The 14,710-nt window shown below is 19.1% G+C and overlaps 7 protein-coding genes across 7 annotated transcripts; 4 read left to right on the top strand and 3 right to left on the bottom strand.

Moving 5' to 3' along the window:
• Window positions 1-378: 378 nt before the first annotated feature.
• Window positions 379-2,316, top strand: PGSY75_1024600 (putative RAP protein; the record flags this gene model as incomplete). Its single annotated transcript, XM_018786018.1, has 6 exons — window positions 379-1,005; window positions 1,109-1,372; window positions 1,593-1,805; window positions 1,895-1,999; window positions 2,102-2,146; window positions 2,269-2,316. The coding sequence occupies 6 exons, from the start codon at window positions 379-381 to the stop codon at window positions 2,314-2,316; spliced, it is 1,302 nt and encodes a 433-aa protein (XP_018641635.1).
• A 180-nt stretch (window positions 2,317-2,496) lies between these two features.
• PGSY75_1024500 (hypothetical protein) lies at window positions 2,497-3,405 on the bottom strand (the record flags this gene model as incomplete). The annotated part of the gene is made up of 1 exon (XM_018786017.1): window positions 2,497-3,405. The coding sequence occupies one exon, from the start codon at window positions 3,403-3,405 to the stop codon at window positions 2,497-2,499; it is 909 nt and encodes a 302-aa protein (XP_018641634.1).
• Window positions 3,406-4,603: 1,198 nt separating this feature from the next.
• PGSY75_1024400 (hypothetical protein) lies at window positions 4,604-6,183 on the top strand (the record flags this gene model as incomplete). Its single annotated transcript, XM_018786016.1, has 2 exons — window positions 4,604-5,870; window positions 6,038-6,183. 2 exons carry the CDS (start codon window positions 4,604-4,606, stop codon window positions 6,181-6,183), a joined length of 1,413 nt encoding a protein of 470 aa, XP_018641633.1.
• Window positions 6,184-6,530: 347 nt separating this feature from the next.
• Window positions 6,531-6,920, bottom strand: PGSY75_1024300 (hypothetical protein; the record flags this gene model as incomplete). Its single annotated transcript, XM_018786015.1, has 1 exon — window positions 6,531-6,920. The coding sequence occupies one exon, from the start codon at window positions 6,918-6,920 to the stop codon at window positions 6,531-6,533; it is 390 nt and encodes a 129-aa protein (XP_018641632.1).
• A 669-nt stretch (window positions 6,921-7,589) lies between these two features.
• PGSY75_1024200 (putative RNA-binding protein) lies at window positions 7,590-8,072 on the top strand (the record flags this gene model as incomplete). Its single annotated transcript, XM_018786014.1, has 1 exon — window positions 7,590-8,072. One exon carries the CDS (start codon window positions 7,590-7,592, stop codon window positions 8,070-8,072), a length of 483 nt encoding a protein of 160 aa, XP_018641631.1.
• Window positions 8,073-8,830: 758 nt separating this feature from the next.
• Window positions 8,831-12,088, top strand: PGSY75_1024100 (hypothetical protein; the record flags this gene model as incomplete). The annotated part of the gene is made up of 1 exon (XM_018786013.1): window positions 8,831-12,088. One exon carries the CDS (start codon window positions 8,831-8,833, stop codon window positions 12,086-12,088), a length of 3,258 nt encoding a protein of 1,085 aa, XP_018641630.1.
• A 543-nt stretch (window positions 12,089-12,631) lies between these two features.
• On the bottom strand, window positions 12,632-14,347 carry PGSY75_1024000 (hypothetical protein; the record flags this gene model as incomplete). The annotated part of the gene is made up of 1 exon (XM_018786012.1): window positions 12,632-14,347. The coding sequence occupies one exon, from the start codon at window positions 14,345-14,347 to the stop codon at window positions 12,632-12,634; it is 1,716 nt and encodes a 571-aa protein (XP_018641629.1).
• Window positions 14,348-14,710: the final 363 nt, after the last annotated feature.

Here is a 14,710-nt window from a genome sequence, read left to right as displayed (position 1 = left end):
ATAAAAAAAAAAAAAAAAAAAAAAAAAAAAAAAAAAAATATTAATAAAAAAATTATTTTTTTTTTTTTTAAAAAAAAAAAAAAAAAAAAAAAAAAAATTTAAAAAAAAAAAATAAAAAAAAAAAAAAAAAAAAAAAAAAAAAAAAAAAAATAATAATAAAATTATGAACCGTTCATAAAAAAAAAAAAAAAAAATAATAACAAAAAATAACCAAAAAAATAATAAAAATTATGAACCGTTCATAAAAAAAAAAAAAAAAAAATATTTATAATATATAATATATCTTCATAGTGTACCACTGTGATAGATGTGTTGTTCCATTTCTATTTTTTTAATTACTCAAAATATATAATTATGTAGTAATACAAAAATGAAAATATGAATTTCAAAATTAGTAATATATTATGTAGGAGATATATTATATACCCCTTTACAAAATGTAAAAGAAGATATAGTTGTAATTATAACATAAAGAGATATATGAATGAAAAGGATGAGAAGAAGATATCAATACATAAGCCTCCCATTTTAGATGTAGATGATGTTATGAATAAAGAAAAATTACTGTATGTAATAAAGAATATTCAAATAGTAGATTTAAAAGAAAAGAACATTTTAAATAATATAAGTAATTTATTAAAAAAGTATATAAATGAATATACTATTGAAGAAATATATACAATTATACATATATTTTGTAAATTAAACTTTACAAAATATTCTTTATATAATAATTTTATTAAAATTATTATGAATAAAAAGCCAAAAATTAATTCTCGTATGTTAACGCAAATATTAATTGATCTTCATAAATTATCATCTTTAGATATTAATGTATTGACTTTTTTTACTCAGTATTATATAAAAAATGAAACTGATCGATACTCGTTATTTGATTTATCTATGATACTATATATATTTAATAAATATAATTATAATCATATTGAGATAGTGGACAACATATGTAAAACGATATCTGAATACTTTTTGCCATTCATTGATCAGGTAAAAGTAAAATCATAAAATGTTTACAAAAATGTACATACATATGTAATATATATATATATATATTTTTTATTTCATTTTATTTATTTATTTTTATTTGAAGGATAAAGGTGTGCTAACAACCATTCTGTTAAGCATCTCAACGTTAAATTTGAACTATCAATTTTACCTCGATGTAATGAAAAAACATGTATATAAAAAATATGAACATTTTGAAGTTAAATATTTGTGTAATATTTTATATTCCATTTTATTAAGACTTGTTAATACTTTAAATAATGATGACATATTAAACACTATGTTGAATGATATAATGTATATATTATTAAATAATATTAATAAGTTAAAAAATGAAGAATTAAAACAGGCAAGCTAAAATTAATAAAAAAAAAAAAAAAAAAAAATGGACAAATGAATTATATTATATGTCATAATTTTATGTATACATAAATATATGTCTTTTAATATTTAATGTTATATAAATAGGTTCATTAAAATATGAAAAAAAAAAAATTAATATCTATATTATTTCCTTTAAATTTTAATTTTTTTTTTTCTTTTTGTGTGTATTTATATTTTACTTTTAGTTACATATATCCTTATATTATTTAAAAGACAAGGAGGAAGAAAAATATGAAGAAGCAAGAAAAATTATTGAAAAAAAAAATATTAAAGATACAGTTACTACATCAAAAATTCAACAACAGATAGCCAAACTATTTAAGGAAATTGGATTGAATGCCGAGAAAGAATTTTTAATTGGACCCTATGTATTAGACTTTGCTTTAAAAAGGAAAAAGGTAGAAATTATATATATATATATATATATATATATATATATATATGTATTTATTTATATTATTTATTTATTTATTTTTTTTTTTTGTAGATTTGCATTGAAGTTAATGGATTTACTCATTACTATAACTTCGATGGCAAAATAAATGCAAAGACTACCTTGAAATATTATATTTTGAATAAACTCAATTGGAAGGTAAGACTTATAATAAAATAAATTAATAACAAAATATTTTTATAAAATATTTTTAATATTACACATATAATTTTATATGTGTATGTTTTATTTCTTATATAGGTCCTTACTATTGAATATATGGATTGGAAAAATAAATCAAAAGAGGTTAATAAAAAAGAAAAAAAAAAAAAAAAAAAAGACATGTTAAAAAAATGAATTTATGTTTATAGGTGTATGAATATATATGCAAATATGCACATTAAAATGTATATATATTTATTTTTTAGGATAAAATAAAATATTTAGAAACAAATGTACTAGAAAAAATAATTTAAAAAATAAAAAAATTATTATATATTTTTAAAATTTGACAAAATTATATATATATATATATATATATATATATATATATTTATTTATTTATATTTTTTTTTTTTTTTTTTTTTTTTTTTTTGTGTTTTATTTTAAAAAAATTGACAAAATAAAATTATTAAAGCTTCTTATTCTTTAATATTTCATTTCTTTTTGCTAAACGAATCAGTATTTATTGGACATAAGCTGATTTGTTGATTTTGTTGTTGATTTTGTTGTTCGTTTTTTTGTTCATGTTTTTGTTCATTTTTTTGTAGATTCTTCAAATCGTCTGTTTTTAAATTATCCGTTTTTTTTGTATTATAATATGTTAAAGTTTTAATAATCCATTGATCATTTTTTTTTATTAAATTACTTACAATTCTTCCTTTTTTATTTTGTTTTTTACTTTTAATATTTATGATAATGCGAGCATCGTTATCATTTAAGAACCCTGACCAGAACCTAGAAAAAATAACTTCTTCATATTCTTCTAATAGTTTTTTATCTTTTAAAACGTTTTCTTTTACTAGTTGCACAGCAGGAGGTTCTTCAAAAAACATAATTAACAATTTAGTAATACAATAAGCAAATATGGAAAAAAAAAATAAAAGAAAACCGTTGTATGTTAAATATAATTTGTTACTTTTTATATACATAACAATCTTACTGCTTCGTTTCGAGTTATTATTATTACAATTAATATTATTATTATTATTATTATTATTATTATTATTATTATTATTACTATTAATATTATTATCATTATTATTACTAACAATATTATTATCCTTATCAGTTTCATTTTTAACGATTTTATTCTTACCACTACTCTTTTTAGTTGTAGTGATATTACCCCTTCTTATTATCATTTCGCTCATATTAATACATTTATTTATATCATTGTTTAAAGAAAAAAACAAAAATTTTCTCTCATTCCATCCACAAAATGTCCTCCTTTCTATTTTTCTTATGTTTGCCTTTGTTTGAAGTTCAAATGGAAGAACTCCAAAAAAAGATATTCTTCTCTTATAAATATTCCAAGTACAAATTTTATAATTTCCTATTTTCATTTTTTTCCTTTTACATAATAAATAAATAAATATACATATATATTATATACATCACAAAACTAAAAAAAAAATATATGTCCCTTTTAACATATGAAAATATATGTATATTTAAATGCATGTAATTATTTTTTAATTTTTTTTTACTTTCATTTTTTACCTGAACAGTTCAGGTAATTTTCAACAAAAAATAATATAATAAAAAAAAAATAATAATAAATAAAACAAATAAATATATATATATTTATATATATATTTATATATATATATATATATATATATATATTTATATATTTATATATAATATTATATGCATACAATATTATCTTAATAATAATAACAAATAAGTTCTTATCAACAGATAATATAAATAAAGATACTTTTATGCCCATTATATAGTTTCATCTGAGTCATCATATTATAATTTTTTTTTTATCAAAGAAGTAATATATTTATTCACATTTATAGAAATATATATTTATACTCATTATTATAAAATCATATCTTGAAAAATAAAACCTTAATTTGATACTTCTTCGTTCTCATTATTGTCTTCATTTTAAAGAAGGGATCTATACATATTGTTATATTATTTTCCATAAAAAATATTGAAAAAGGATATATTATATATACATGTGTGTATATATATATATATATATATATATTCAAAATGGTTACAATATATTAAAATGGATCTTCCTTATTTTACTTTTCCTTTCTAGTCATATATGTATTTTATTTATAAATGTTATATTGTTTAATTTTGTCAAGGCTTTAACATATTCTTAAAAGTATAAAATTATAGGGATTTTTTTTTTTTTTTTTTTATCATTAATGCACTACTTACCATTTTTACCTTTAACATGAATATAATTTTCTCCATTTTTTTTTTTTTTTTTTTTTGAAAAATAAAAGGGAAAAATGTATATGTATATGTATTTATTGTATCGCATAAATAAAAATATAAACATCTCAATCATATATAAGAAAATAAATAAATAAATAAAAACATATATTATATATATATATATATTCAATATATAGCATAAATTACTATACGTACATATAATACGAGAAACTCCTATCTATCTGTCTAATAGATTCAATAATATATATTTTTCCATGTACTTCCCTTTTTTATATACCCCGTAAATCTTTCTGTCCACATGTTAAATAATAAAATACTCTAGAATATTACATCATGAATACATTATATCATGAAGATATTATAATTTTCTTATCAATAGAAAGTTTAGAAGAAATCGTTAGCATATTTAAAAATATCAGAGGAATAAAAGGACGTTTTCATAAATTTATAAGTTTTAAGAATAATTCAAATGTATCTTTTTTTTTTAATTCTAACGATTATTTATTTTTAAAAAAGGAACAAGGTAATATCATAATAGACGAAAAGTATAAACTATTAACAAACAAAAATACAGATGACAAAAAAAATAATACATTTGAAAATAAAAATAAATGTAAAAAACAAATAAACGTAGATATAAAAGGTACAGAGACATTTGAAAAAGGAGAAGAAAAAATACTTCAAGATATATCCTTAGAAAATACACAGAATAATATAAAAAATATAAATAATTGCATGTCAGACATTTCAAAAAACAAAAATGATGAAAAAATTTCGAATCATAAATATACAAATGAAGAATACGAAATGATTATTGAAGAAATTTATAAACATTTATATAAAAATGAAATATACACCCCTATGTCAGAAAAGAAAAAAATGGTAGTTGAACTTATCATAGAAACTATAATTTATGGAAATAAAATAAAATTAAATATTTATAAACTTAATTTATTCATATCTATTGTAATCATGACCTTATATAAAATTATGGAAAACTTAAGTGTAAATGAAAAAAAAAAAAAAAAAAAAACTATAAATTATTTTATAACTTTATTAAAGAAAAATATACAATATAATACTTCACCTCAACAAAATAAAAAAATAATAGATACACAAAATAATACAAGTTCTGAGGTAAATATAATTGAGAATAATGAAAAACATATAACTATTCAAAATGAAGAAAAGCATGATGATGATGATAATAATAATGTAAAGAATAATAATACGATTATAAAAAATGATAATAAGGATATTATAAAAATCAAAAAAAGTACTACAAAAAATGATAAAAGAAAACAAAATAGTAACACAAATATAAATCTTATAGATAGGAAGGAAGACAATATCTTAATAAATAGTAATAATCAAGTTGAAATTAATCAAGAAAAAGAAACAAAAAAGGACATCATATTTTTTAATTGTCAAGAAGCAAAATATATAATAAAATATATGTTTCAAAATATTTTCTCTATATATAACATCTTAGAATATATGTTCTTATTTCCATCTTATCCTGTTCATTTGGGTTTCTCAAATTATGCTTCTTTTGTAACTCCCCCTGAGCCCTTATCTTTAAAAGATGAAATAAAACAAGGTTACATTTTATTTTTTTCAGTATATTCAAAAATATATATAAATATTAAGACACACATATATAGGACACGTACAAAAATATATATATATATATATATATATATATTTATTTATTTATTTATTTATTTATTTTATTATTTTTTTTTTTTTTTTTTGTCCCTTTATCAGATGAACAAAAGAATGAAGACAATAAGTTCTGTACTAATGCTTATATTTCCCAAGTGTTACATGTACCTTTATATGTACTTGACAAATTTTACAATAACCTTAATGATTTACAAGAAAAAATTGATAATGTTTTAACATTAATGTAAGGTTTTAAAAAATGAGGAACAACATAAATATATTAAAAATTAATTAAATACAATTACTTTTTTTTTTTTTTTTTTTTTTTTTTAAACAAAATATACAATTGGCTAGTTTTCGTAAGCTAGTTATTATTTGCTCACATATTTTTAATTTTATTTTATGTACAAAAATGCAACACAAAAAAAAAAAAAAGGACAAAATGAAAGGAAATATATATATATATATATAAATGTATGTATGTAAATTTTTTAAAAAGGAAAAAATGCCCATAAAAATAATATATTCATATAATATATATATATATATTTTTTTTTTTTGTGTGTTTATTTCTCTTTATTTTGTTTTGCTCCTCTTAAACATCATAGGGTGATAATTGTAATGGGAAAAATGTATTATTGTAATGAATCCTTGATTTAATCCATAGAGCCATCATATTTAATTTAGTATCTTTTATATCAATAGGTTTTGGAAATAATGTATTATAGGCATAGTCAATTTTTGATTTTTCTACATCATCAGCATTCAAATAATTCTGCATATTTCTTAATATTCTTGAATCAAACCAAGAGAAATTATTAAAACATTCATTCATCATATTTGTATCTTTCCATTCAGATGACATTTCATAAGCTGTCATCATTTTTAAATCACCTAACAATAAATTTAAATTATTTCCTTCCACATTTTTTTTTTCTTCCTCCAATTGTTTTAGCTCTTTACTCATATTATTATTATCAAACATTGGGAAAAAAATTATTAACAATAAAATGAAATATATGTATATATATATATAGAGATATATATATATATATGTATATATGTGTATGTATCTATTTATTCATTTAAATGGTAAATGTATAAATCCATCTTCTCACTCATATTATTACAATAATATATATATATATATATATATATGTATGTTTTATTTTTTTAATTTAAAGTCATATGATAATTTCCCTCTTTTCGTATTTTAAACATATTGTTGTAAAAAATTAAAAATTGTAAAAATGTGTTTTAAATTGAATATTATTTATACCTATAAATTTTGAAATAAATAATGCACACTTTATATACATACGTATAAAAAATTAAATACATATAAATATATATATATATATATATATATTTTTTTTTTTTTTTTTTCCTTTCATTCCTAGTACGGTTGAAAAAAAAAAAAAATGTACAAAATGTTTATAAAAAGATGAGAAATTTTTTCTGTACATATATTAAATGCTAAAAAAAATATATACATATATATATATTAATATAAAAGAGAAAAGCCACTTTTATTTTTTGAATTTTTTATTTTTTTGTGGAAAGCGCTTCTTTTTCTATAATATTCCTATAGTTCCATTTTTTTGATACATCATAAAAATATATATCAAAAAAAAAAAAAAAAAATAGAATAAAAATGTTCTTTAAATTATTAAGAGGAAGGAAAATATATATTAACAACAAAAACTACTACAATAACAAATATATACATGGGGATTCTTTTTCTAGTAGTCCCCAAAAGATTATGTCAGTTCGCAGTTTCAGCGAATATATTAATATAGAAGAGAAAATAAATTTACCAAGATTAAAACTAAGAGGATTACCTTTTGATGCATCGGAAGAAGAAATAAAAAATTTCTTTAGAGATTTCAAATTAACAAAACAAGCATATCCTGTTCATATAATTAAAGGAATTAAGAATAAGCCCACTGGGCATGCATATGTGTATTTCGATGATGAAGAAGAGGCCAGAAATGCTTGTCAAGCTATGAACAGGAAATATATAAGAGACAGGTTTGTTGAAATTTACCAGGATTATATTTATAATCACAACTTAACACCTGTAAAAGAGCATGTTACAACATTGATGAGGGACAGATATAAAAAAGACAACCAATAAGGGAAACATGAATAAATAAATAAATAAATATATATATATATATATATATATATATATTTATATTTATATTTATTTGTGCATGGACATTTTTTTTTTTTTTTTTTATGTGAAACTTTTTGATAATTTGGTTTTTATATTTTAACTTTAAATTCAATACACTTAAGTATTAATTGAAATTAATGTATAAGTATATGTATATGAATAAATTTATTTATTTATTTGTTAATTTTAATTTTTTTTTTTTTTTTTTTTTTTTGCACTTATAACTCTCAATTTTTTCAGTTGTTTAAATAATTAAACTCCTATTAAAAAATATAGCTCATATATTTCACTTTAAATTTTGGCTACCTAAAAAAAAAAAAAAAATAAATAAATATACATATAAACATAAATATATATATATATACCAAATGAATAAAAAAAAAAAAAAAAGAACGGCTTTTTTTTCTGACCGTACAGGTAATTATGACATAAAAAAAAATATTACATGTACATAAAAAATATATATATATATATATTTTTTATAACTCTTTATGTGGTTTATTAAATAAATAATAAATATATAATTCTTTGTATATTTATTTATTTGATGTTGTCATATTCCACGTGTGATTAGATGTACATAACATTTATATGTGCAATCTTTTAATATAATTCATCAAATATAATTTTAAAATTTACCTCTCGTAATTTAATAATACATAAATATAAATATATATATATATGTTTTTTTTTTTTTTTTTCGTATCCTTACTATTATGAATAAACCACGTTCATCCAACAGTGATGATGATATGGTTGTATTACAACAAGAGGATGAAAAAGTTGATAAACAAATAGACATAGAGAAAGAGAAAGACAAGAAAAATATATCAACAAAGATAAAGGAATATAAGAAGAAAAAGAAAAAGAAAAATATTATCCCCAAGAAAATATTGAAACATATAGATAATATAGACAAATTAAAATACGTGCGAATTAATCATATTGATGAAAAGGAAAAAAAAAGTTATCATTTGAAAAATATATCTGGGGGTATGATTAAAAAGATAAAAAAAGAAATAAATGATAATAAAGATGAAAAAAATAAAAAGACGACAACAAATATGAAGAAGAAAAAAAAAAAAAAAATTAATAATAAAAAAGTCATTAAAAAAAGAAACATGATAAATGATAAAAAAATTGTAGAAGAAAAAGAATTCAATGAATTAAATGAAAATCAAAATGTCATAAAAAAATATATTGACAATAATTTAACTAATAATTATATGAATAATCAAATAAATGATATAAAAGAAATGAATATCTTTCAAAAGGATAGTAATCAATTTGAATCTTTTGACAAAAAAAAATCCTTAAAAGAAAATAACAAAATATCAAATGATCATATTATTAGTGATAATATTATTAGTGATAATATTATTAGTGATAATATTATTAATGATAATATTATTAGTGACCATATAAAGAATAAAACAATGTATGAAAATAACCTGTTTGATGAAATTAAAGAAGCAATAAAAGATGATGTTACTAAGCAAAATAGTCTTAACAATTTGAACCTTCAAATAAAAGCTGAAGAACAATTAATTCATTCAAATTATGATAAAAACAAAATTAACAATCATTTATATAAACAAGAAAATATAGATATCTCTAATGATAAACAAAAATCAAATTTATTAATGAACTTATCAAAAGAATTAAAAAATAAAAATATTCACATTTTACAATTTAAACATGCTAAAAGTACACACACTTCTTTTTTGAAAAAAATAAATAATCTCCCAAATGAGAAAAAAAAAAAAAACAAAAAAAAAAAAAAAATAATAAAAGACAAACATATAAATATTATTAATAATAATAATGATAAAAATGAATTTTTACAAAATCTTAATTATGTAAAAGATATAAACTATGCCAATTATATAAAGACAGCTAATTTAAAATCCAAGGAAAAAAAAAAAAAAAAAAAAAAAAACCAACATCATATGGATATTTCAAAACGTGAGAAGAAACATATATTGGAGAGAAAGACAAAAGAATATAATCAACAAGTCATAAGAAAAAGAAAAATTAAAACCGAAAAGGGAGAAGAACAAAAAGAAGAACAGCTGCATGTAGTGGATAAAAAATGTAGTGATAATAAAAAATGTAGTGATGATAAAAAATGTAGTGATGATAAAAAATGTAGTGATGATAAAAAATGTAGTGATGATAAAAAATGTAGTGATGATAAAAAATGTAGTGATGATAAAAAAAGTAGTGATGATAAAAAAAGTATTGAGGACAAACAAAGTAGTGATGATAAAAAATGCATTGATGACAAACATAATAGTGATGATAAAAAATGCATTGATGACAAACAAAGTAGTGATGATAAAAAATTCATTGATGACAAACAAAGTAGTGATGACAAACAAAGTAGTGATGACAAACATGGTAGTGATGACAAACATAGTTGTGATGACAAACAAAGCAGTTATGACAAACATAGCAATTATGACAAACAAAGCATTGCAGATTCAAATAAAATTATAGAATCATGTGCTGAAGAAAAAACAACCATGAAGAAAAAAATCAGATTCCAGCTGAAGTCCCAAATAAAGAACAGAAATAAAGATATAAAAACCAAAGAGAGAAATATAAAAATAAAAAATGCCCAAGAGAAAAAAAAAAGAAAAAATGAGAATATTATACTACCCGAAGAACAACACTTGATTGTTAAAAAAGAGAGAAATGAAATAAAGCAAAATTTGTTGAGTGATGAATCAGAACATGTTTCTATGAACAGTCAGATAATGAATGAGAAAAGGATACAAGCTGATGAGATATTAAAGAAATATATCCAAATGAAAGAAAATGATAAGTATAATAATGAAGATATTACTAAATATAATAAAAATCATAAGACATGCTATCCTTTTTTCAAAGGTGATAATATAGTATTATTAGACATAAAAGAAAAAAAATTTAATATTGATATAATAAATGTTTTTTCTTCCAATAAAAATTTAGAAGATAATTGTCATGACATTTTGTTTTTTTTTGATTCGTATGTTAAAAAAAATAAAAAAGAAAAAATGAAAAACAATACAAATTTTATGAAGCCATTGAAAAAATTATTTAAATGTGAATATTTTGAAATGGAATGTATTAAATTGATTATCCACATATTTGATAAAATAATTACTAAAATGAAAAAAGAAATAAAGATGGAGAATATAACAAAATGTTTTGAAAGAGATGATCATAGTAGTAGTTTTATATCACGTATAAAAGAAAAACAAGAAATGCAAAAACGTATGAACAAAGAAAATAATAGCATACAAAATAATATTAACAAGGATTATAATAATAATAATAATAATTATTATTATAATGGTGATAAGAAAAATATATTTTATAGTCCATTTTTTGATGATGATATATTATATAATGACGATCATGAAAAACAAAAAATTTACAGTATATTATTTTATAATTCTGCTCATAGTCATCATGCATGGAATGAGTATCGAGTATTTCAAAAACTTCTACAGTGGAAAGATCAGAAGAAATTATTCATGTTAAGAGATAAACTAGAACAAATGAAGAAAAATAAAGAAAACCAAAATGAACATAAAAGAAATATGAAGAATGTTAATAATTGTATTACTAATAATATTAATGATTATGAAAAAAATTGTTGTCATATATATCATTCTTCAACTGGTAATGATAATATTTATAATAATTATTCCCACTATTATAATAATGAAGTTTCATCTAATATTCCTTTGAGAAAGATTAATATTCTAACAAACAAAATTATGTGTTCTCTATTAAACTCTTGTTGTATACATGATAAAAAAGATATTCTGACAACTTACAGGCAGAACGTTCCTTCATACAATTTCCCTAGGAGTAAACAGAAATATTGGAATGTAATATTAAATGAGGAATTGCTATATAATGATAAAGTTAGCTACCCTTTGAGGATAAGTGAAGCGGTGGGTACTTTAATTTCAAAATAGAAATGTATTAAATATAAATATATATGTATGTATATATGTATATATATGTATATATATATATATATGTGTTGATGTCTATCTGTCTTTTCTTTTTTGTTTATTCATTATATTTTACACAAAATTAACTTATAAGGTATAATATAACAATATCGCCTTTACATGAATGATAATATTTATCATTATTATTATTATTATTTTGTCTTATGTTTATTTGATTTGATTTTATTTTTTTTTTCTATGTTTTATAATTAAACAAATTATAAATAGGGCTTATATATAACCCTACATATTAATTTTTAAATTTTAATTTTTAATTTTCCAAAAACATTATAATCACATATATATGTATATATATGTATGTATATATGTGTAACGTAAAAAAAAAAAAAAAAAAAAAAAAATGGAACATCAGTTTTGAGAATTATGAGAAGAGTAAAATGAAAAAATAAATGAAACACAATAAGATCATACATTAAATATAAATATTATATATATATGTGTGTGTTTGTGTTTGTGTTTGTGTTTGTGTTTGTGTTATATATTTTATTGAAACATGTTTGCGTTGTTGGATAGATTTTGTAAAATGTGCAAATAATGGTCTGGTATATCCACCGAATTATTAACATCTTTGACAGCATTACAAAAATAAGGAATATCATGATCAATTGAAAAAATATTTGTTAAGAAAAATAAAAAATTAAAATCTCTAAAAATATTAACAATATCGCTTTTATTATGTAATGCTTTAATCATATGATTAAATGTTTGTAATATATAATAATAATTTGTATTGGTTGGATATGGGAAAAAATAATTATAATTACCTTTATGAGAAAATATAGGTATATTATTTACACAAAAAAGGATATCAATTTTTTTAATTTCTATTTTTTTTATAAGTATATTATTTTTACATTTTAAATATAATTCATTCATAATATCTATTTCACTATCAAATGTTTTTATTTTTATTTCTTTATCTTTATCATTTTTTTCAAATTGTAATATACTATTTTGTTTATTCATATCTTTTATCATATCATGTTTTATTAATTTTAATAAATCATAATTCATTTCATATGCTTCAACTATTATAGATTCATTATTTTTATTCATACCAATGGATAAAGTAATAAATGGTTTTATATTCATATTTTTTTTTCCTTGTTTTATTTTTTTCTTCTTTTTTATATTCTTAAATTTGAATGGCTCATTCTTTTTCTTTTTAATGTTATCATTATTTTGCTCATCACCATTCTCTTCCACCAAATTTGTATCATCACGATTATGATTATGATCATCATTATTATCATTATTATTATTATTATTATTATTATTATTATTGTTGTTGTTGTTATATTTGTTTTTATTCATATGTGTATCTACTTTACTATTTTTGTCTTCTCCTATTTTTGATTGCCTCATTATTTGCCACATTAACTTTATGGATAATAACACTTCTTTTCCCCCCATAGGAATAAATAATTCATTTTCTTCATCATTCAAAGTTTTCATTTTTTTGTTTAATTTTATAAAATGATTTTGTTTTTTATTAGACATATTCAAATCAACTCCTATATCAGGATATGCATATAGAAATCCAACAACTTCTAAATTTAACATTTTGGCTAGCTGGTCTGCTCTTTTTCTATCTTCACTATGTAATAGATAATTTTCATCATATGCTTGTTCACTTCTATTCATTGAAAAGAAAACATGTTCAACTTTTACAAATTCATCATTTTCATATTTACCATATAATACTCCACAAAAATATTTATTATCTTTAGGATTCTTATTTTTAAGATTCATATAATTTACCTCACTATAAAATTTCTGTATATTATATAAACAGGTTTCACTAACACTTACCTTTTTACAAAGTGATTCAAATAAAGGATTTATCGATATCTTTTTATTATTTTCAAAATGAAGAAATTTATTTTCTTTTGCAATTTCAGAGACATGTTCCTTTATATCTTTTGGAACATTTTCCTTAATCTTTTTATTTTCCTTTCCCGTTTTTTTTAATATCTCATTATTTAATATACCTCCTTTATTATGACTACTCTTATTTATATGTTTCCCTTGACCATTAATATGATTAATATTATTATTATTATTATTATTATTATTGTTATAGTTGCTTATAATGGCAAAATATGATTTATTTAGTATATTATTTAGTTTCAGTGCTTCACATTTAGCTCTCATATAAATAAAACATATATATGCCACAAGTATTATGTTTTTTCTCATTGTATTAAAAATAACAAAATTGTGTTGACTTTTTTAACACACTACATTTTTAACCAATTTTAAAATTATACATATAACAATTCTCGAAAATGAAAAATAAAATATACATACATATATAAATATATATATATATATATATATATATATACATATCAGTAAAAATTTTAAGTCAAATATAGGAGTGAAAAAAAGAGAATTTTTTTTTTTTTTTTTTTTTTTTTTTTTTTTTAGAAAAATACAAAATTTTATAAATAAAAAAAAAAAAACAAAAATTGGAATAAAAAAAAAAATAAAATTGAAAAAAAAAAAGGGAAAAAAAATTTATATATTTAAACAAATATATATGTAAAAAAAAAAAATTAT

The sequence above is a fragment of the Plasmodium gaboni genome, chromosome 10, assembly GCF_001602025.1.
Source record: "Plasmodium gaboni strain SY75 chromosome 10, whole genome shotgun sequence".
Classification (NCBI taxonomy): Eukaryota; Apicomplexa; class Aconoidasida; order Haemosporida; family Plasmodiidae; genus Plasmodium; species Plasmodium gaboni.
Note: the sequence above shows the minus strand (reverse complement) of the source record. Positions and strands in the feature narration are given on the sequence as shown.